We start from the raw sequence: 25,264 nt of genomic DNA, 5'->3' as shown, positions 1-25,264 counted from the left end.
CAGACCGACCAAATACTGACCATACTTGGCTTTAGAATATCTGCAAAATACCAATGCAGTTGGAATTCAGTAAATTTCACTGTATTTAATCCACTCTGACAAAATTCTGGTGTTTGGTCAATAACCCTGAAAATATTATCCCTAAATTGGATTGAATTGGATTTCAACAAACAAATTATAAGATTTTAATATATAATTATGCAATGACTATTAAGAATAAACAAATCAATAAGTTCTCAGTATATGATTCTTCCAATTTTTTTAAAATATTTGTGCACAATTTATCATAGTCCATATAACTTGGCAAAGCTTCAACAGAATTGTAATTCTTAAGAGCTAGAGGTCCAATTATGCTGCTTTAGAAAGATACGATGTAAGTTTTGTGTATGCAGTCATTGATCAGTAGAAAGACTGTCTTTGTCTATTGACTGAACTGATGTATTACATCTCTTTACAAAAAGATGAATAATTGATTATTGTAGTGTTTTGTAAGAGTATTTTCTATATAGTTCACAGATGATCACTTCTGAAAAACATTAGTGCAGACCAGGGGTAGGTAACCTTCAGCACTCCATCTGTTGCAGACCACATCTCCCTTGATGCCTTGCCAGCATTATGGCTGTAAGAACATTATGGTAGATGTATTCCAAAACATCTGGAATAGACATTGCTGTCTGTGATGTATTTCTTTTGTCTCTCCACTTTCTCAGTAGTGGTCATTTTTGTATTTAGAATTTCTGTTTGTGATTTTTTTTCATTCAATGCTGAAAAATAATTTTCACAGTAAAAAGAAATAGTAAACATAAACAACACTTCTACTATTTATATAACAATTTATGTATTATCTCTTCATTATTTGCTACTCACAATACCACTGAATGCTGTAAGCCTGCAGAACATGCTCATGGTATAAGACCTAACTTCTCCCCAATAAAACCAACTTACGTGTACTTGAGATACAACATTGCATAAAGGGGGTGGGGCCTGACATCCAAGACCTCTGGTGTCAAATAAAGCTGACATTCTGACACCAGAGGTCCTGAAATGCATGCAAACTGTCATTTAGCAGAGTGCAATTTGATAAACCTGGCCTGGAATATCATGCTTACCAGCATTCATGTCCGATTTGTTTGAGGCAAAATAAGCTGGCACGCGGGCAGAGGCGAGAAGCAGCTGATCTCCTGATGCAGTGTGCAAGCCTTGTGGTAGCTTTCAAGGAGCCATATTTCCCACATTCTTTGGACCGGCGAGGGTAATCCCGGTCTCCACTGGGCAGACTTCATCCCACATTGCCAGATAATCCTGTGGCCTCTGAAGGCCACCATGCACAAGCCTCAACAATACAAAGCGGGCCCGGAGGGCTTGAGGTGGAGAGAACATTTCAATGCAAGATTTGATGATATCTGACGGAGGTTTTGGGAGCGCATTACCCATACATCTGACACAGTGCCATGTTGGAGTGCAGTCTCAGCTGCTTGATCCTCTTCTGCACCAAGGGCCCACTTAGAGACACCTCCATGCGTCCAATCATCCGACGGGTGCCATGTTCCTGCCACATCTGGAAGGAGGATCCATGTATTTAAGGTATAGGCTCCCTTTCAGGCCTGCAGCCGAAGAAACGTGGAGCTGTGGTCCCGGAGGCACTTACAGCACTACTTACCTGGTCTGGAGGCTGTAAAAGTGTGAACTACAGATGGACTCTTACACTCATGGGTCACAAGCCTCCCATCCACGGGCATCGGCTGAGACAGTTTGTGACAGATCAGCAGATTTTCCGTGGCTGTACATGCTCTATTTGCTTATTTTCTGCAGTACTGATATCTATGTGCTGGACTCTAATTATATGGGTCTAGAGCTGTTGGTTCCTAATGCATATTCTCTCAGGCAGCTGGCTAATTTCGTACTCTAACACTACATGCCTAGATATAAGCTGCAATATATTTTTGCTAACTTTTTGATTGTGCCCTAAATACATATTACCATTAATTATCGGCAAAAGTTAGCACTAACCACCCAGTGGTATTTACCTCCTGAATGCTAGCTACAATTCTATTCAACAGTTCTTTGAATTATTTCTCTGCTTTCCTGTCAGGATCGGGACAGGGATCCAACACGCAGAGTACAAACAGGTACAGGGTACGTATACCGGACCTTAGAATGGCCGGACTAACGTAAGTAGTAAGTAAAGAATGGTCTAGAGACAAGCCGAGGTCGAGGGAACGAGAGAGCAGGTAAGCGAGAGACAAGCCGAGTCAAAGGGTAATAGAGGTAAACTAGGTAGAACAGACAAGCCGGGTCAAAACCAAAGAAACTAACAGAATACAAGAGCACTGAGTGACTAGACAAGCTAGAACCACGACAGGGCAATGAACAAATGTAGAAAGCCCTATTTTATACCCTGGTTCCAAACAGGTAATCACGCCCCCGACGAATCCTCATTCGTGCTTGGGGCTTGATTGACAGATCGGGTTGGGTTGTCGTCATGACGTCGGCTACTGAACGCCGCGTCATAAAAGGAAGTGGATCCCTCGAGGCCGGCGTGTAAACGACCGAGGGAACCGCGAGGAACGAGTGATTCAACCCTTTTGCGAGGAAGAACGTCCAAGTGTCTCACCTCCACAGAGGTAGAGACAACAGGTACCCTGACATTTCCATACTAGAATTGTGTTTCTGATGTTTTCTCTCTTTTTCTATGGAAGGTGCATTGTTCCTGACATTTCATGTTTTATCTACAGCCTTTCATTGTCATGTATAATATTGTGAAATATAGGGGTAGGTAGAATATCAGTACTTGTAATTATAGTATGTGGCTGCTAAAACTTCCCAAAAACCAGAGTCTCTTCTTTTCTGGTGGTACGATGGGTGTAAATAGTAGGATCAGGGAGCAGCGCCTGTGATGGAATTCCCACGCTCAGAGCGGATATAGTGTAGTATGTTAGGATCTTAAGTGATAATAAGTGAAGGGAAAGGAATTGCACTTACAATTTTCTGGAGCTTATACTCAGCTCCAGATATGTGCGCCTGCACGGTATAATCCCCATCTATGGATATGTAGATGGTCCTTGGATGTCCTCAAAAGGGGGTCTCCAGAGGTATTACTCCTTTACAATAGCAGTGGGCCGGTATATATTATGTAGTTCTTGATATAAAAAAGAGGGTAGAAACACAAAATAGTGCTCTCTGGATGATACAGAATAAAATGATAAAAGATGGAGGTATACTCACAAGTGAAGAGCAAATGGGATATTGCTCAATACATGTAGGAATAGGTGGTATGATTCCCACCAAGGATGTCACTCCTCGAGTCCTCCAGTGGGGGTGTTGGAGAGAGTTGAAGGGAATTATATATTTTTTTAAATAAATATATTGGAGCCGCTAAGCCTATCCTTTTATTCTATTTTATTTTGTTTATTTCAAAAAATATATATAATTCATCTTTTCTTCCCATCAATCATCTTTTTTTCAGTGCCATGGGCAGAATTCAGAATTACAAATCAAAATTACTTAGCAACTTTTTTGGTTCTTAATTTTTGTACATTTCAGCTGAGTGCTCAGAAATTATTATTGGACTAATCACTCAATTGGCCCACATTTGAATGAAACAAAGTTTAATTCGAAACTAATCTCTAAAGCTTCTAAACAACTGTTTAGTCAGCCACAGCAGCACCTCCCGAGACCCCAGCCTAGTCCCTAATTCCTAACATCAATTCCAGCCTTGCATATCTATCCTCATTCCTCAACCTAGTGTGTCCATGGTATTCACTAAACCATGAATTGCCAGGAATGCACCAAGGAGCAAATTTAATTTTCTAAAAAATAGTCAAACTGGAAATTTATTTTTCAACATATAAAGCAGTATTTACACATATTTATTATAAATGATAGAAATCAATTATGATGGTTTTAATGAGAGCATGAAGTGGGATGTCCCTGTTACTTTGTGCAGAAGTCGAAGATCTAAGAACCACCATGCTGCATAGTGCCAAGTTCAGGTGTTTATACTGAAGATCATTAGCTAAGTTGAATACTGTTAATATGTAAGTTCTTATTTGTCTGACTTTTATGAATTAATTATAAACTACAAGAAACACTAGGGAGAAAACATAGGGTGTCTTACTACACTTTGAGACAAATTTACTGAAATGTGTTCTCAAATAATGATGGCTCCAGGGAACAGGGCCTGACTCCAAAGATGGTCGGAAGTGCTTGTCGCGGTCTTCCCTTCCTATGCCTGTTGACGAGCGGCGTCCTCACAGCCTCGGACGCCACTCGCATCCTCCTTCTCGTCTCCCGGCAGCAGCGTGTATAACGCTGTACGCTGGGAGACCGCGCATTTATGCAAACGCCGGGGTCAGCCACGTGACCCGGCGTTAAAGTCACAGTATGACAATCACAGTGGGAGGTATAGATATCTCCCACGTGTGATTGTTAATTCTGATTGGAAGTTATCCAATCAGAATTAACCACAGGGTTTAAATACTTACCTTTCCTGTCCCTCAGTGCCCTGTTGTGGTCTTTGGTTACCTGTATTGCTGTTTGCTTGTGTTTCTCTCTGGTTACCGATTATTTGGCTTGTTCCTCCGACTCTCCTGTATTCTCCATCCCTTTGACCTCGGCTTGTTTCACATTCTCCTGTTTTCTGGCTCCCCTTACTAAGCTTGTCTCCTGACTATTCTTGGTGTGCTTAACCCGGCCATTCTAAGGACCGGTACTGCACCTTTGCCTCTCTGTGACCTGTTATCGTGTTAGGTTCCCCGAATCGTGACATTACAACAGGGCCATAATGGAACCTGCGGTCATTCCACAGCTATTAGTTGATCAGGAGGCTAGAATGGATGGTTTAGACCACCGTATGGTTCAGTTTGCTCAAGCTTTACAAACCATACTGGCTCGTACTGCACACTTGCAACCTACCGTTCAGGAGGCTGCTGCTACTGTGCCCGAACCCATTCCCACTCCGGTACCCGTTCCTGCTCACGTAGTTCATATGACGCCGCCACAGCGCTATAGCGGTGATCCAGCGTTGTGTCGTGGTTTCCTCAACCAAATTGACATCCATTTGGTGATGAATCCACGTTCCTATCCCACTGACAGAACCAAAATTGCCTTTTTGATAAACCACTTGTCCGGGAAAGCTTTAGAATGGGCCAACCCCATGTGGGAGAATACATCTCCTATGTCCTTTGCAGATTTTTTGACAGCTTTCAAACGCACGTTTGATCAACCCGGTAGGGTTGCCTCTGCTGGCAAAGCTCTGCTTAGGGTCCGACAGGGTAACAGATCTGTAGCGGATTATACTATCAAATTCTGCACTCTAGCAGCTGAAGTGGTTTGGAATAATGACGCCCTCGTAACAGCCTTTCAAGAGGGTTTTGCCGCTTACATACTGGATGAAATAGCATCCAGGGAATTGCCTGTTCTTCTGGATGATGTTATAGACTATATAATTCTTATTGACAACCGTATTAGAGAGAGGCGTAGTCAAAGACGGATGAATACACGGGTGTTACCTGCTCTACCCAGTACTGCATTACTAGCATTACCCGCTCCTAGTCAACCATCCCCCAAACCCATGCAATTGGGTGCTACGTGGTTAACTGAGGCTGAAAGAGCGTATCGTAGAAGGGAGGGGTTATGCCTTTATTGTGGAAAGAGGGGTCACCACTGTAATACCTGCCCTAAATTACAGGAAAACTTCAGCACCTAAGGCCTAGAGAGGGGTCGGCCTCGGGTGTTATGACTTTGTCCCCTCATGTGTCCATCTCCAGACCGTTTATTACGGTTTCTCTTTTGGTCAATAAAACCACTATAACAACCAAAGCCTTGATCGATTCAGGTGCGGCAGACAACCTTATGGATGAAAACTTTGTTAAAACCGCAGCCTTGACTTTGATCCAAAAGGCCACACCCTTGGCCATTGAGGCCATAGATGGTAGACCACTTGAGAAACCTCTGGTGACCCATGAAACCCAAGAAATAGTTATGTCTGTGGGTGCTTTGCACAAGGAAAGGTTAACCTTCCAAATAATTGACTCCCCTACTGTTTCCATCGTTCTTGGTTTTCCCTGGTTAGTTAAACACAACCCAGTACTTGATTGGGGTTGTTTAGATATACTCTCTTGGGGGGAATCTTGTCAACGAGACAGTATGGCCCATGTACGTCCTGTTTGTTTACTCAATGTGCCCGCGGCTAAACCACTTTCTGTTTCTGTCCCTTCTGTGTATGCAGACCTTGCATTGGTTTTTGAAAAAAGGGAGGCAGATAAGCTACCTCCACACGGTGACTATGACTGTGCCATAAACCTTTTACCGGTTACTATGCCACCTAGGGGTAAGGTCTACCCTCTTTCTGAAAAAGAAAATCAGGTTATGGAGGAGTATATACAGGAATCCTTGAGGAAAGGTTTTATCAGAAGGTCCTCCTCTCCTGCTGGTGCTGGTTTCTTTTTCGTTGCCAAGAAAGAGAGTGACTTAAGGCCATGCATAGATTACAGGGGTCTGAACAATATAACAATCAAGAACGCCTATCCTATCGCTCTCATCACTGAGTTGTTTGATCGTGTCAAAGGTTCTAGATATTTTACTAAACTAGACCTCAGGGGGGCTTATAACCTTGTTCGTATAAAGGAGAATGATGAGTGGAAAACAGCGTTCAATACACGTAGTGGACATTATCAGTATCTAGTCATGCCTTTTGGACTGTGTAATGCTCCTGCTGTGTTTCAGGACCTCATAAATTATGTCCTTAGGGATCTACTGCATGTCTGTGCCGTGGTATACCTTGATGACATACTTGTATATTCTCCTGATTTAAAGTCACACCATACTCATGTGAGGATGGTGCTTAAGAAATTGTTGCAGAACGGTCTTTATTGCAAGTTAGAAAAATGTTTGTTCGACCAGACTTCTGTGCGATTCCTAGGGTATGTCATTTCTGAACAGGGATTCAGCATGGATCCTTCTAAATTGGAAGCCATACTGTCCTGGCCTCTTCCCCAAGGACTTAAAGCAATACAGCGCTTTATAGGGTTTGCCAATTATTATCGGAAGTTTATTAAAAACTTTTCACCACTTATTTCCCCTATTACGAAACTAACTAAAAAAGGTTTGCACCCCAGGGTTTGGACTCCTGAAGCCCTTGAGGCCTTCGAGACTCTCAAAAAGGCATTTACCACTGCCCCTGTGCTACACCATCCTGATCCTTCCCTTCCCTTTGTTATGGAAGTGGACGCTTCTGAATCAGGTGTAGGAGCAGTGTTGTCCCAAAGATTATCGTATGACGAACCCCTCCATCCCTGTTGTTACTTTTCTAAAAGGCTGTCTGATTCAGAAAAGAATTACGACGTTGGGAACAGGGAACTATTGGCTATTGTGATGGCTTTTAAAGAATGGAGGTACTTATTAGAGGGATCTAGACACAAAATTTTGGTTATAACTGATCACAAGAATCTCTCCTATATAGCAGATGCTAAAAGATTGTCCTCTCGGCAGGCTAGATGGTCTTTATTTCTTTCACGCTTTCAGAACGTTATTACATATAGGCCTGGTTACCGTAATGTCAAAGCTGATGCTATCTCCCGACAGTACAAACCTTTGGAGTCTATTGCCCCCACTCCCGAACCCATTGTACCTGCGTCTCAGATAATAGCTGCTACTCGTTTGGTTATTTCGTCTCCTTTCCTTGATAGTATCAAGACATACCAAACCCAAGCACCCTCTGAGACACCTGTTGGTAGACTATACGTGAAAGTAAAAGACAGAAAAAAGTTGTTAGCTTTATTTCACACTGCCAAAACTGCTGGTCATCCGGGGATTACCAAGACGTATAAGGGCCTCCTTCAACAGTTTTGGTGGCCTTCACTTAAACAAGACGTGGTGGATTATGTGCAGGCTTGTCGTGTCTGTGCACAGTGTAAGTCGCCTAATGTTAAACCCCGGGGACTCCTGATGCCCTTATCTGTACCCAAGAAACCCTGGACCCACTTATCCATGGATTTTATTGTGAATCTTCCTTCCTCTGATGGACAGACAGTAATTTTGACTGTGACAGATAGGTTCTCTAAAATGGCGCACTTTATTCCGCCTAAGAAACTTCCTTCTGCGGTTCAGTTGGCTCAGGTGTTTGCCAAAGAGGTGTTCCGGTTGCATGGTATACCACTGGATATCGTATCCAACAGGGGTTCTCAATTTGTCTCTCGGTTTTGGAAGGGCTTTTGTGCTGAGATGGGGATCTCCTTGTCGTTTACGTCCTCCTATCATCCACAATCTAATGGAGCTGCTGAACGAGCTAATCAGTCTGTGGAGTTGTATTTACGTTGCTTCACGAATGCACACCAAGACAACTGGTCTCATCTTCCCTGGGCTGAATTCGCCAGGAATACTGTGACTCATTCGTCTACTGGCTTAAGTCCTTTTATGGTTGCTTATGGGTTCCAACCCTCTGTCCTTCCCCGTGTATTCTCCGACAAGGGAATGCCCGCTTTGGACGAGCACCTCACCTCATTACGGAAGATGTGGGATCAGGTCCATGTTGCTCTCTCTCGTGCAGCGGTTGCTCAGAAGAGATTCGCTGATCGCTGTAGGTGTGCGGCTCCTTCTTATGCTCCGGGTGATAAGGTTTGGTTATCCTCTAGGAATCTCCGCCTCAGGGTTCCCTCGATGAAATTTGCGCCCAGGTACCTTGGCCCCTATAAGGTATTGCGTAGGATTAATCCCGTGTCCTACTCCCTGGCATTGCCTCCTTCCATGCGTATACCTAACACTTTTCACACCTCCCTTTTAAAGCCCTTGCTCTGTAATCGGTTCTCTCGTCCTCTCAGGCGACCCGATTCCCTCCGCGCGGTCTCTAGTGACGTGTACGAGGTGGCTGCTCTCCTCGATTCTCGTTTTTCTCGGGGTCGGTTGCAGTATCTGGTGGATTGGAAGGGTTACGGTCCTAAGGAGCGGTCTTGGGTTTCTGTCTCTGATTTGCACGCACCATCTTTGGTCCGCTCCTTTCATGCACGGTTTCCTTTGAAGCCTTCGGCTTCCCGCCCTCCGGGCGGTCCTCGAGGGGGGGTAATGTTCTCTCTGGTTACCGATTATTTGGCTTGTTTTTCCGACTCTCCTGTATTCTCCATCCCTTTGACCTCGGCTTGTTTCACGTTCTCCTTCTTACTCGGCTCCCCTTACTCGGCTTGTCTCCTGACTATTCTTGGTGTGCTTAACCTGGCCATTCTAAGGACCGGTACTGCACCTTTTCCTCTCTGTGACCTGTTAGCATGTTAGGTTCCCTGAATCGTGACAGTGCTTTACACTAACTCCGCGCACTTGGGAACAAACTCTGGCTTCTAGCCACACTGACCCATTTGATAACAGGACGGTGGGTATACCACACCGTCGGGCGACTACTGAAGCCTGCTCAGCAACGCACAGCCAACCTTCTAACTCGTCCAGACCAGTGGTATCAAGATATTGTTGCTCGGTAGCAGGGAGAGGCAGACGTTCTCCTGGTTATGGAGGGGATACTCCAGTCCCCACTGGGGCACTCTGATCCTGAGATGGAGATTCACCTGTAAGAAGTTATTTGAACCACGTGGAGCAACCAAGATGGCCACCACATCGGCTCTTTAGCACTGCCACATATGCCCTGAGTGTCAAATTTGGAGAGCCTCGTTCAACTCCAAATTCAACGCAGTCTGCAAGGCATTCTGGCACCGAATAAGCAACAAACCCAATATACTCACTCCCCCTGATAAATGGATGCCCAAAGCAGCAGACCACACATCAGTTTTACTTCTAATCCATGGACCCACCTGGAGTACCACCCAGGCAGCTGTCCATACACCCATGGAGGTGCCCGAGATTTGGGGCCCTTGTGGGCACAAGATTCTATCACCTGGAGATGGAGGATCTATGAATACAGAGCACAAGCCCCATTTAAAGCCCAGAGCTGCAGCAACAGGGAATTAAGGCAATGTGGACTTGTACACTCTATGTCCCATGACACCCAGCAGGTCCTGAACAGTCCTGAAATGGAGGAATATAACACCATCAGTCCTGACTTGGCTCTGGACTCAAACATATGGCCTATCTTTGGAATAGGGTGACCTAGACTTAAGGCATCTAGACAAACAGAGTGTTGTCCCCTAATTTCTCATGTGGAGAACCCTGCTTACATTCTGTGCCTTTTGTTCATATCCATCTTGTGTCCCATTACTTCCAGATTAGGGAGCCCAGTGGTAACATATTCTTTAATTCAGCCTGCCAAGTTTATAATCTGTTTGCATACGCATATATTGTCCAAGCATGATTTAATATTTCATATTATTAATAATCCCTATGTCTAGCAACCTTATTCAGCCGTAAGTTCAAAATACCAGCTAGGACTAGACATGTATATTCAGCTTGATATTTCGCCTGTAGTTCTATTGTTTTTCATGTTTTAAAAAAAACGAGAAATGGAGCATAATATGACCATTCATATCTATATCTTGATATTCTCTCTCATGCTAAATGTCATTACTGGAACATCTATTCCACTCTGCTCTTCAAAAATAAAGAATATAAAAAAAATAATATTGATGGCTCCTATAAATATTATAAGAATAACTCTCTACAGTTTATCTGCATTTCATCCTTTCCAGATGAAATTAATACTATTATAACTGGGTGTCACTGACATTAGCTAGTAGCAACTGCTTCCATACTAGAAGACCTCTCCCGGCTGAGAAGTTTAATATCTTTTATAGAGCATAACAAGATATTTTAAGTTCTACTGTTTAAATTCATTCTTTCTTACTTGCTAAATTTTACCGGATGCCACTATCTTGTAAAAATTAAACTGTCTCAGCTAGGTATCAAGAGACAAAGTCGGGGGGCGTGGCCTGGATCCGACCGCGAGCAGTCGCATGGTCTGCTAGCTCCGTGATTTTTTAGGCCCTCACACAGCTTTAAGAGACCCATAACGAACAAAACAAACGGGGATAAAGACCCCCATAACATGTCTCACCACAAGAGCAAGCGAGCATCCGAAAAGCAAGACAAATTGCATTTTTTCAGCGCCAAACAGGGGCTTTCAAAAGGGGCCCTGATAACAGAAGAGTCACAAGATGGCGCCGAGACGGAGGGAGACCGAGAAATGCACATTGATGCATCAGGCCTCGTACTCACCACAGACGGATTACAAGCTATGTTTGACAGCATGGCGGCTAAACTGCAAGGCACGCTGCAGAAATCATTCACAGACCTCCGCATGGACATTCAAAAACTGGGGTCCCGTACCTCGGAATTGGAGAACACAGTGGAAGCGCAAACAGAGGCACATAACCGCCTAACTGTAAGAGTGGATGAAGCGTGGGACAGACTTAACGAATATGAAGCAAAACTTGCCGACATAGAAGACCGCGCGAGACGCAGTAATCTAAGATTGCGAAATGTGCCTGAACAAATAGGCCCGTTGGACCTAACGGCCTACGCCACTGGGTTGTTCCGCCTCCTGGTACCTGATCTACCACAAGATGTTTTGCTCAGGGACCGCATACATAGGGTTGCAAAACCACAATACCTACCTGCAGATACCCCGAGAGATGTGGTGCTCAAGATGCATTATTTCCATGCCAAGGAAGCGGTTCTCAAGGCCAGTCGCACACGAATGGACTTACCTGTAGAATACCAAAAAAACAACATTTTTGCAGATATCTCCGCCATGACACTCAAGAAGAGGAAATCCTTTAGCACCGTTACGGAACTTCTCCGATCCAATAACATAGCATACAGATGGGGATACCCGACCAAATTATTGATCCACCGCAACGGGACTCTTACAGCCATTACTTCTCCGGAAAACGGCATACAGACATTAAAAGATTGGGGTATCAACCTGCCGGCATCTCAATTGGAACCGACATCGGATAGCCGCATGCCTACAGCATGGAAGAAAGCACGGAAATAACTACCACCATACTGCCAAAATATACTTTCCTAAGCTCGCAAGTATTCTAGGATAGCGCTCTTGTTCATAGTTATGTTATAAGCAGTTAATGTGTTAAGTGTACACTACCTTAAATAGAGGCCTTGGATTAGCCTTAGCAGGCCGTGAGGCATACTAACTGTAAAAACGCAGGTTGAGGTGAGGGGCAGCGATGGGGATTTAATTAGCGTATGCATAGACGGGTTGCCGTTCAGCACCAAAAGACCTTACAATTAGTGATGGCCATGAGCCATCTGTAATTAATACAAGCACGGTTACCCCCAAGTACGAACCCTGAATCACCCAGGCGACCTCACGGTATAACCTTACTGGTAGCGTAAATTAGTTATTTAGAGTGTAAATGTATTGCAAAACGAAAAATGTATAGGGTCATTGAAAATGTTAATGTATCAGCGAGGGCCTACCTCGCGGTAGCACCAACAACCAGGATCGAAGCTTTAAGCTCCGACCCCCAAGGATCCCGTTATGGGAGCCTAGCCAACGTTTTGGCACTTATGTTATCGTTTATAATTGTGTCGCAGAATAGCAATGTGAAGTGTTATGTCATTTGTTTTTTTATTGTTATTTCACCTTTCCTACCCTCCCTCACCCCACGCATGGGCCTAGTGGGTGGCCCAACCACACTACACGACTTATACGGTTACACATCTGCAGCAGCCCGACAACTGGAGCTGGACTCCAGAATGGGTCTCATGATAGTTATGCAAAGGGGAATACAGAAAGGGATATGCCTGGCTCGAAATAGCTGGGGAAGGCAGAGCCCTCATATAGAACTACCTACACAGGCAATATACAGAAACTTCCCTTATATGACACCCTAAAGTTTTATAGCCACAACGTGAGAGGACTAAACCTCCCAGTGCAAAGACATCTTCTGGAGAGGGATATCAGGTCCCAGGATGCGGACGTTGTGTGCTTACAAGAAACGCACTTCAGGAGCACGACACACCCACGCCCTATGACCACTAGGTATCCACACCAGTTCCACTCCACGGCGACTACCAAATCTAAAGGGGTATCCACCTATATAAGCAAGAAAGTAGCCTTTGATCTAATATTGGAAGACATAGATAAGGAAGGCAGATATGTCATTATAGTAGGGCACATTAACCATGCTCTATACACGATAGCAAACGTTTACGCCCCCAACACCAATCAAAGAAACTTTATCCACAAGATAATCTGTAGAATAGAGAAAATACAGCAAGGGACGACAATCATATGTGGGGACATAAACCACGTTCTCAACCCAACTCTCGACACCACATTGTCCCGACACAGCCCTAGATACAAGCCACTCAAAAGGCAATGTGCAGCGTTAGTAAAATTACTGTCACTTCACCATTATTACGACGCATGGCGAGTAACACATGCAGAAGACAGAGAATATACCTATCACTCAACAGTCCACAACACATATTCCAGAATTGATGGGTTTCTGGTAGGGGGGGCGGCATTGGGGCAGATAGTAGACAGCAAAGTGGGACAAATTGTGTGGTCAGACCACGCCCCTGTGGAATTAATTTTAAAAGACAATTATGATTTTAAGCATAGGAGCCCCTGGCGACTAAACGAGACCCTCCTCACTAACGACACATTCTCCACTACTCTATCCAACTCCCTTAAAATATACTTCGAGGAAAATGCCAACCCCGCACTGTCGCATCACACTATATGGCAGGCTCATAAAGCGGTAGCGAGAGGAATACTCATAAAACAGGCGTCACACATAAAACGAGAAACGCAGACAAAAGTGCTTGGTTGGCAGAAAGAGTTATACTCCTTGACGGTCCAAAACCAGCTCCGCCCGACCGTACAATTAAAAGAGCAAATATCCCAGATTCGTCACGGCCTACGCCAACATGCGCTGGCTAAAGTGGGTTACCATTTGAGAAGACTGAGGGCAACACAATATTCCCAAGGAAATAGGGCAGGGAGACTCTTGGCGTCGAGGCTAAAGAAACGACAGTTAGCACAGAAAATCGCGTACTTGAACACCAGGTCAGGAGGGAAAGTTCTGACCCCCATAGAAATAGGCAACGAGTTCGCACATTACTATTCAGACTTATATAACCTCAAACATGACCCGGCCACACACACTCCATCAGATACAGAGATTTCGACTTATCTGGACAGAATAAAAATCCCCACCTTGACAGCTCAACAACAAAACACGCTAGCGAGGCCAATAACCCCAGAGGAGGTCAAAGACACAATCAGAACTCTTCCAAAAGCCAAAGCCCCGGGCCCAGATGGCTTCGCAAATTCATACTATCATAAATTTGGGGAAGTCCTGGCACCACACCTGGCCGCAGTATTCAACGAAGCGGTACATACTGGGTCACTGCCTGAGGAGATGCAAGTTGCCCACATTATCACCCTTCCCAAGCCAGGCAAACAACCGACATGCCCGCAAAACTTTAGGCCAATTTTGCTTCTTAATACGGACGTTAAACTCCTCGCCAAAATATTTGCACTAAGACTGGGACCTATACTCCCCCACATTATACACGACGACCAAGTAGGGTTTGTGAAGGGTCGACAGGGAGCAGACAATACTAGAAAAGTCCTCAGCATTATGCATAGCCTCAGGGCGACAAAATCTGGAGGGGGGGTGTTACTATCCCTAGACGCAGAAAAGGCCTTTGACCGGCTGGGATGGGGGTTCCTAGAGGCGACCCTGCATAAGTTCGGGCTCCCGGGGAACTTCATCTCGGCGGTCAGGGCCTTGTATTCGGCACCAGCAGCCCGAGTTCTGAACTCGGGATTTGTATCTGATAAAATCGGGATAACTAATGGGACAAGGCAGGGGTGCCCCCTTTCACCGCTGTTGTATGTGATGGCGCTGGAGCCCCTAGCGTTGGCTATAAGAGCACACCCATCCATTCATGGGGTAGAAGTAGGGGACAGGGAATACACCCTAAACCTCTTCGCAGATGACATACTCCTAACGTTGACGCAACCACAAATTTCTCTACCCAACTTATTAACGTGTATCCAAGACTACAATAGAGTGTCTTATTATAAGCTCAACCTGACTAAAACGCAGGCGATGGGCATTGACCTACCGGGCCAAATCTTACAAACGCTGAAGGACTCCTTTACCTTCGACTGGAGGGAAGATCACATAACTTTTCTTGGTATTAAAGTAGCTAGAACGACACACCTAATGTTTAAATATAATTACGAAAAGCTGTCTCATGAAATATTACAAACACTTCACCAATGGAGCAGTGACTTCCACTCGTGGCACGGGCGAATAGCTGCATTTAAAATGTCACTACTCCCCAAACTGCAATATCTGTTCAGGACACTGCAGATTCCTATCCCCAAACAGTATATGATAGCTCTACAAAAGAGCGTTACACGATTCGTCTGGGCCAACAAAAAACCCAGAGTGGCGATTCAGGTAATTAAAAGGCCAACATCAAAAGGGGGAATGTCCTTCCCTGACATAAATTTATATTACAAGGCTGCACTCCTCTGCACAATGGCAACTACACATAGGACGGATTCACCACCACAATGGGTAGCCATAGAATCGTACTGGGCATGTAAAGCGGGACTACACCACCTATTCTAGGTGCCAAAAAAAAATTGAGACCTGACGCACCGGACATTCTAGAACAGACCAAGCTGCTCTTACAAACATGGGATACACATCAAGCAAGCATTAGTGGCCCACTGACACCATCATTAGCCACCACAATGTATAGCATCCATTTGAGGAACCAGACATTTGACCACAGACTTTGGGTGACAGCGGGATGCACACATGTACACCACCTATATAACGGGTCGTCCCTAAAGCAATTCCCAGAGTTACAGGAGCAATTTAATCTACCAAATAGAGCAATTTTCCCGTATCTGCAGCTCAAATCCCTGCTACAAACGACCACACCCACAATATCTAGATTTGACACTTGATGTCTAAAGGGGATACCACATAGGAAAATCTTCTCCATGGTGTATGCAACACTGCTAGAGGGCAAAACGAACTCTGTAGACAGATTCAAACACGCTTGGCATGTAGACTTAGGCTGCACTTTTACTGAAGAACAATGGTCTAAAGCTTTCACGATTCACAAGGGTAATACATCCTGTATCGCACACTTTGAACAAGTACGTAAATTACAGTACCGGTGGTATCTGGTTCCTACGAGACTTGAGCACATATACCCTGGTACCTCCCCCAGTTGTTGGAGATGCGAGGAGGACAAAGGTTCTTTGCTCCATGTGTGGTGGACCTGCCACCGTATCCACCCATACTGGTCCATGGTGAGCGAAATACTCACACACCTGCTGCCCATGCCCATAGAACTCACACCGGCAATATGCCTCCTATACATATGGCCAGAAGGCCTCACCAAGATACATACAAAGCTATTGTTTCATACTATAATAGCAGCTTGCACCCTAATTGCTAGGACATGGAAATCAAACTCAGTCCCCACAAAAAAGGCACTACTTAAACAAATTCAATCAAACTGGGAATACGAATTAATGGCTTATCACCAAATTGACAAAAAAGGGGCGACGCTGGAGGCGCACTATATATGGGATAAATATTGGGAAACGGTGAAGGCTCTAGTGGATGGGGAAGAGTAGAATCAAGAAAGGATGGAGACAAAGAAAAGTGGGGGTGCTAGAATGTTTTGAATGAACATAGGACCTATGTGATGAGGTCAAAACATACAAACCTGTCTCCTCCCTTTTTCCCCCCTCTCCCCTCTCCCCAACGCCAACACTATATCACGTGTCTGATGAGAATCGTAAAAGTGCCGTGCAGTGTCGACCTTATCAAGCTGACGATGTTGTATAGATAAAATATAAAACCCACTTGTATATAAGTTATACCCTGACCCTTCCCCCCCTACATGCTCATTTCCCCCCCCCCCTCCCTCCCGCCAATTCATTGACAGGGGTATGCAGTACATCTGTAAGAAGTACCTTCAAGTGTGTACTTACATGTTGATTAGTAGAAGTCACCGAGAGTGGGGTACCTACTTGAGCTGCCCGAACCATACCCGAGTACCAAACTTAATAATACCTCATGGAGAGGGGAGACAATTAAGCACAATCGAGCGAGTATGTAAGGGAACTCATACTTTCGGCCCTAGTAGGCAGTACTTACCTTCCGGGTATTCCACGAAATGAACAACGTATATGTATCAAGTGATGTACAAAATGTATATATAATTGTTGATAAGAATGTAACTGATCGAAATTTTTGCACCCCTCCCCCTTTTCTCTTCTGTACCCAAATACACCTAAGAAAATAATAAAAATTGTCAAATTGGAAAAAAAAAGAGACAAAGTCCAGTTATTTTTTTTATTTTTTTTTTATTCTTTATTTTGTCTCACTCCACATCAGCGAGTACATCATAAACTATAAACAAGTCAGCACACATTTAGATAATAGAAATTTGTTGTCATCACATTAGTCATATAAACGTGTTCATAATGAGTGAGTGCGGTGAGTGTGTGCATGGACCGAGGATGATTTGGAGTGAGTTTTTAGTTTTATAGTGAGAAGAGAAGTTCAACAGTATATTAACAAGAAGGTATGTGCCCCATGGGGTTTCTGGAGTGATCCACCCTGTGGAGATGATCCTCCTAAATCTTGGGAATAGCAGCTGTTATTACGCTTTTTTGGATAGGAGGGAAGGGGGAATACAAGGTGCGTCCAGGAATGAGTTTATATCTTGGCTGTGAGCCAATTAAACAAATTGCCCGCAGGAGCATACGAATAATGTGAGCCTGAGCTAAGATCGTTTCTATGAAGTGTCCCCTGTGTGTAGATCTAATGAGGTTAAGCAGCAGTTGGTGAGACCAGAATAGATGTGAAATGTAAAACACAATAGAAGGGAAACAATAACAATCATAACAAATTGAGAGGTTTTAAGCTGATCGGTGGAAAGCATGGGCAAGTCTCTAGGCATGCAGTAGCTAGGGTTTGGCTATCCCATCAGGTCACTGGTAATTAGGTCACAGAACTGGTGGGTTGGGGGGTCGTGTTACTTGAGGTGATAACTCCGGGATCTCCGCTGGGTCTAGGTGGGACAGGTCTATCTTGCCGTTCCCCGTCGCCTGCAGCATGCCCAGAGCCTGGTATGTTCCAGCTCTATGGGATGTACCTTGGATGGTGTATGAGATTGCTTGAGGTGATCCCCATTGGTAAGAAATGCCTCTATCTCATAGGTTTTGCAGGAGAAGTCTCTTTCCTTGTACCGCCGTATGCAGCATTGCCTTGTCTTGCAAGGATTGTTACCTGAGGATAAGATCTGGAGCTGCGAAAGGTGGCGCGCCTGCTGGCTTTGGTAGGCAGAACATGTTGTCTAGTTTGACTGCCCTGGCATTCTTAGACGGGAGAAGATTGGCAAGGAATCTCTGGATAAAATGAGGTTAGTCCACCATAGGCTTCGACTCCGGGATTCCCCTAATCTTCAGATTGTACCTCCATCTGTGATCTTCCAGGGCATCTATTTTAGAATCAGCTTGCTGCTGTCACCACTGCAGTTCTTCTGTTTTACTTTCAACTGCAGTGATCCTAGTGTCATGAGTGCTGTGTGCGACCTCTAGTTGGGTAATCTGAGTTGCAGCGCCTTCCACGGCTTTCTGGAAACAGGCCATGTCCCCAGTTATATTTGTGTGGAGCTCGTCGAGCATCGCCTTAAGTTGTGTTGCGGTGACCGGTTCTCGGTCCGCTGCTGTAGAAGAGCTAGGTTCCATCTTCTTGCTTAGTGAGGCCCCTTCTCCTGGATCAGAGGCAAAATCCTCAGAAGAATATGAGGATCCTTCACCAAGGGACGCCATATTGTTCCATGCGGCCTTCTGTGAACTGCAGAACAGATCGCCAATGTTCTGTCCCAAAGGACTTTTGCCAGCCTTTGTCTTTTTGTGCTTGCAGCCCATGATGTTATCTCTGGTCAGGTGGGTAATTTCAGCTGAAAGTTTTGCTGGTTTCCACCTAAAAATAGCTTATTTAGGTCTATTGTTTCAGATCTGAAGAGAAGTTAGTCCAGTTATTTCTAATATTATTTATAGTTATGATTATTTTTTAACAAATGTATTTTAAGTCACTGGCGTAAGCGTAGATTACTACTGTTGGTATTTCTTGGGAACAAATACCTACCAGCTCTTAGTTATGGCAGCAGTTTATTGTCTAAAGAGAACCTCCCGACACCATAACAACTTCATCAGAATTAAGTTGTTCTGGTGCCAGGAATTACTTAGTGTCAACTTACCTTTAGGATTGAATCATTCACAAATGGTTTAACCCCAAAGTCTTCTCTCCACAGCAGTTTAACTCTGCCCCAGACAGGTATGCCCCTGATTCACTTAATTCAGATGGAGTGTTCCTTTAACACAAACATTGGAAATGAGCCCTCAGTTGGGTAATAATATCAGGATTACAGGATGAATTTAGAAATGATTGAAAGCTAAATCTACTCTTCCTAATTAAATACATTTATATAATGTTTATTATCACTATTACTATACTTTGAATGTGTAACTGCACTATTGCCAGTGAAATAAGTGTAATATAATGTAACATTGGAAACAAAACCTTCAGGCTGTAATATAGAGCTGTTGCACTGTACAAATTAAATCAATGGCTGTCAGTAGTAGAGAAATAGAAGCTGTTTTGGAAATGCTCTTGGGATTTTATAACTGCCTCTTAAAATCCTATAGTTAGAAGGGAACACGTTTATCTTCAATATGAACACTTTGCCACCATTAATGGATTTAGTTTACCTGTGATTGCCCCTTAAAATAAACTCTGTGTATTTGTCATAATTTTTTTGACAACACAACAGGAAACCATTACATATTAAATATCTTTAACAGTTTATATTCATTTAACTAGGAGAATACACACACAGTATACACATTCTTCATTGCGTATACATTAATTTCCATTGAAAAAGCAACATATTGCAAATGCTGTTAACACATATTCCTGATCTTATGCCTAAAAACAACGTGATAAATGGCTTGAGATTATCTGCCAATAAAAAAATAAAAACCTTAGCTGGAAAATAGGATATGTATATATTTCTATGTGGTTAGTTATAGAAAATGTTTAGATTTGCTAATTCCAATTGATGGCAGCACTTTTGAATGGCCATGAACTGTCTGTTTCAGTGTAATTTATACTGGACGATCAATCTCCTTCAATCTGAAACATACTGTAGGAGGTGCTTCTCCTTCAATCTGAAACATACTGTAGGACTTGCTTCTCCTTCAATCTGAAACATACTGTAGGAGGTGCTTCTCCTTCAATCTAAAACATACTGTAGGAGGTGCTTCTCCTTCAATCTGAAACATACTGTAGGAGGTGCTTCTCCTTCAATCTGAAAGATACCGTAGGAGGTGCTTCTCCTTCAATCTGAAGCATTTTGGAGGAGGTGCTTCTCCTTCAATCTGAAGCATACTGCATGGCTTATTACTGCTACATTCTAAAACATACTGGAGGAGGTGCTTCTCCTTCAATCTGAAACATACTGTGGGAGGTGCTTCTCCTTCAATCTGAAACATACTGTAGGACTTGCTTCTCCTTCAATCTGAAACATACTGTAGGAGGTGCTTCTCCTTCAATCTAAAACATACTGTAGGAGGTGTTTCTCCTTCAATCTGAAACATACTGTAGGAGGTGCTTCTCCTTCAATCTGAAACATACTGTAGGACTTGCTTCTCCTTCAATCTGAAACATACTGTGGGACTTGCTTCTCTTTCAATCTGAAACATACTATAGGAGGTGCTTCTCCTTCAATCTAAAACATACTGTAGGAGGTGTTTCTCCTTCAATCTAAAAAAGACTGTAGGAGGTGCTTCTCCTTCAATCTGAAACATACTGTAGGAGGTGCTTCTCCTTCAATCTGAAACATACTGTAGGAGGTGCTTCTCCTTAAATCTGAAACATACTGTAGGAGGTGCTTTTCCTTCAATCTGAAACATACTGTAGGAGGTGCTTCTCCTTCAATCTAAAAAAGACTGTAGGAGGTGCTTCTCTTTCAATCTGAAGCATTTTGGAGGAGGTATACTGCATGGTTTAGTACTGCTACAATCTAAAACATACTGAAGGATTTGATGTTCTTCAGGCTAATGCATACTGGAGGACATGAACCTGGCTTACTCCATAGCATACTGCATGGTTAGTTTCTGCTTCACTCCAAACCATATTGGAGGATGTCTCTGCTTCGCTTTACAAACTTTTGGAGGATCTGCATGTGCTTCAATACAAAGCATAGTGGATGGATTTGTTCCTGTGTCAATCTAAAGTATAGTGGGTGAACTGATCACTTACATTTAGTTTCACAGGGAGTTAACAGAGAGGTCTTCTTTCCTGATTTAATAAAGAAACAGAAAGCTCTAACTAACTGAAAGAGTAATAGCTGAAGCTGGCTCATTTAATATATGTGCCTCTGCTGATTTGCTAGATGTTTGCATTGATTTGGGCAGCTCATGTCATCAGCTGTGAGCTTTGCAGGAGGAAAAATAGTATGTATCTTAAACTTGAATTACCACATTTCTTTTGTTTGCACCAAATAATAAAAAAAGTATTTTTTTAAAAGTTAGTTGATCTGGAATATTTGATTATATTTATAATGGATATAATACATTCCCAAAAGGTGCATTTTCATATTAACAGAATACAATATTCAATTTTGATCATTATAATGTCTATTACTGTTGCTATAAATCCTTTAGAAAAGCTTGAAATAGAATGTCCTTCTTTAATTGTGTACATCCAACAAAAACAATATATTAGCTGTTGACAGTTACAGAAAGTGGTGCTTAATTTAATTTAAGTGTTTTACCTCTGGTTGATCTGACAATGCTATCCACTGGTTGAAGCAGAATGCTAATCTCTTTAAACAAAACAAAGAAAATGTCTGTTAAGCTAAGTCAATTATTATGCTAAGAAGCTTTAATATCTATGTACTCTTAAATCACATGCTGCGTAGATCAAGAATATCTTATAAGTCATAGTTACACTTGGGTGCAACCGTATGGGCTGCACATTAAAAGGGCAATATGTAATATATTACAAAATGATTAATATACTATATGTATTTATTTAATTGTGAATAGTGAAATAAAATAATACATAAATAATAGCCTAAAATTTGCAATACTCGTATTGACACTGAAATATCCCCAGTTCAGTCAATATGTTTATTAACTCTTCATTGGTGGGGAAAAAAACCATGTAGGTGTGTTTAACCCCTTATGTGACTAAGTGGAAATCAAAGGAGGGATACACACCTGTAGCTGACCTAGAAGTCTACAAGAGAGAATATTTGACAATATATTCTCAGCCAGTTTAACAGAATGTGGTGTATTCGTCTTTTAATAGCAAGATTTATGATTTAAGTCATCTTAAAGGGGAACTGTCTCATATTTGGAATTTACATAACCAAATATAACATTAAAAATCACATGCAGATTGCATTAATCTATTATTATTTTTTTCTTTTCAGACAAGGCAAAGGTAGGGCAAAAATGACAAACAAAGAGAGAAATACAAACATTGTTTCTTGGCACTTCATGTTTCTTGTCTCATTGTCTCTGTATGCTTTCTCTATGCTGACTGCCATGTGTAAAGGACAGAGCTTGTAACAATGACTGATAGAGAGCTAAGATGGAGGCAACGAGTTGGAGGATATGGAGGTGTGGATTTACACATTATATTTTTTTCTTCACACCTCGTACATATTTATTAATTTTACTTATAAATAAATACAATAGAATCTAGCAAAAATGACAGTTCCCTTTTAAAAACTACTAATAGCCTATGTTTAACACTGGCAAGGGACACAATCTTTATTGCTTATTGATTACTTATTGTAGCTTCAGATCTGAATCAGCCTCAGAATCATTTAAGTACATTAGCATTAATCAGTATTAATTAAAAATACAATGTTTATTAGCCTATTACCCATTAATTATTGATGCTTTACATTGTTTTCAGATGGTGTCGTAAATAAATGCATTAATTCTACTGTAATGGCTAGTAACACATTTAATGTTATGTGACCTCGTGCACTAGTTAATTTCAAACATCAAATATCATTGATGTAAAAATGTACCTCACTTTCAGGAATATCCAGACTTTCCACGTAGTGTGGCAGTGCTTGTGGGAAACCTTTTATGAAAAATAAAAGACAATAGGTTTATTAGAAATCTTGCATTAGAAATGAATTGTGTATTGATGTATGAATTGCATTACTCTATAATCCTAAGTAAGTAACTAATTTATGGCAATATTTAAAACCCTGTGGAAATTGTGAAATCTATTTAATTGTTATATAGAGAGTGTTGGTTATCAAGCTTGTGAATTAGCCAAGGAACACTTTGATAATATGTAAACCTATTAAAGGGGCACTCCAGGTATCTACACGTGCCCTGGGTAAGGCAGATCACTATTTTGAAGTGCTTTTTTGAATTGCCCATTAACAATAATGAAAATAATAATAGTTTTCACATTACTGCCTCTTCCAAAGCAACCTGTAGTGTTTCCATTTGCACCTTAACAATAGTGCAGTATATGATGTTGAGATTTAGATTTGTTACAGTCATTGTCCACCCATTACATTTCTAGAGCAAAAACCACTGATGTGCCCACAGAGCATTGTCTATGGGATAAGCTCAGTAGCGCTGTAGAAAGTTACATGAATATGATTGGTGATTCACTCCTTGTTATGTAAGAGTTCACTGCAGAAGCTGCACTGAATGAAGATTTGCAACAAATGCAATTTATAATTCAATCATTCTACTTTTAATGAACTATATTTGTATAAAGATGAGTTCTGTGACAAACTTCTAAACCTGCACATTCCATTGGTTTCCATGGTGATTGCTTAACATTCAGAATGCCAATCAAAGATTACATGGCTGAAAGGTCATAATATAAAGTGATTGACTTACTTTTTGCTAGATATTATAGCACTATATAATTCATGCATGTACGTAAATAATCCTCTAAATAGTGTTTCATCTTGAAATACATGGTCTATTAGTATAAAAAAAGTATAAAAGCTGCCCCTTAATAACTGGGACAGAAAGAGATTGAAAAGCTATAGTTTTCCAGTACACTGTGCCTGACTTGAAAATTCGATTGTGGAATGAGGGAGGAGTTTTGCAGACAAATTCGGTTAAATAACTAAATTTACAATGCAATCATGCATACAGTATATAGCAAGTGAGGTTCACTGTTATCCATACAGCCATCTTTAAATTATCATTGTTTAGCATTGTTTTTGTAATCCTTTTCAAAATCCTCCAGACAACGTGTTACACTATTTACATGAGTCCACAAAGAATTGAAGTTAATGTACATGAGCAGTATTTAACCCCAAGCATGTTAGAAATATTTTGGTAGTAAGTACCATCCGTTACTTTCAGATTTCAGCACCATGGCTAGTTCTCCAATTAACACTTTTGCATTTTACAATTTGGGGGAGAAATTCTAAAAGTGGACCATGGGAACCAATAGAATGTCCTTACTATGTGCTTCACTTTTAGAACTTTGCCCCAGAATTGCCATGTGTTAATAACACCCACAGCATCATGTAAGTTCAAAGCCACATAGTATACACTTCTAAACACTGAGCAATGTGTGATTATAGAACTTTATGTGTTGCATTCACAACTTACTTGTTGCCTGCCCTAGCTACCCCCATACCCAGACTGTGTTAAGATGTGTATGTTTGTATGTTCCTTACCTGATGAAAGGTGCAATGCACTTAGGCAGCAGATAGCAAACATCAAAGGCAGTGGATGGTGGTGCTTTACAGAGCTCAGCTTAAGCATCTGAGTTCTTCTGTCTGTTATGGACATGGCTCTGTTGTGTTTCCAAGACTTGATCATCTTATCAGAGACTCCTGAAGGTTAGGTCTGTAAAATTGTATCTGGCTCATCAACAGCGTAAATCTCTTTAAATGTATCAGTGTATCCCATAGGAGTCCAAGCAATCAGCACCTGGCAGGATCCTACATTCTCTCCTAGAGTTGTGCTGTGCTCTTATTTATGAGGCAATACCCCCCCCCCCCCCCCTTACATCCCCCCAATCAATGTTGACTGATTAGCTAAGGGATGAGTAAGTAGGGGAGAAAGAGGATCTATATTATTGCACAAGAGGGATTCTTCTTACTCATATTGGCTTTGTAGTGGAGAGGAAGTGCTGCATACGAACACTATATGATTTCTCTATAAGAAATGTAATAGCTTTTGTCTCCCCCAGGGAGTTCATCAATAATTACTGTTTTATGACATTTGCAAATCTTT

General features: G+C 42.3%; 1 protein-coding gene across 1 annotated transcript in view; it reads right to left on the bottom strand.

Annotated features, from left to right (window-relative positions):
• NMS (neuromedin S) overlaps positions 1–24,960 on the bottom strand; it is a 42,127-nt gene extending 17,167 nt beyond the window's left edge. Inside the window, exons 1-3 of the mRNA XM_063444627.1 lie at positions 24,703–24,960; positions 23,068–23,123; positions 21,796–21,846 (exon numbers count right to left, since the gene is read on the bottom strand). Of these exons, the coding sequence (XP_063300697.1) occupies positions 21,796–21,846; positions 23,068–23,123; positions 24,703–24,847 (252 nt within the window). The 5' untranslated portion in view covers positions 24,848–24,960. The remainder of the gene's footprint in view (positions 1–21,795; positions 21,847–23,067; positions 23,124–24,702) is intronic.
• Positions 24,961–25,264: the final 304 nt, after the last annotated feature.

The sequence above is a fragment of the Pelobates fuscus genome, chromosome 1 (genome assembly GCF_036172605.1).
Source record: "Pelobates fuscus isolate aPelFus1 chromosome 1, aPelFus1.pri, whole genome shotgun sequence".
Lineage (NCBI taxonomy): Eukaryota > Metazoa > Chordata > Amphibia > Anura > Pelobatidae > Pelobates > Pelobates fuscus.
This window is presented reverse-complemented; position numbering and strand designations above follow the sequence as displayed.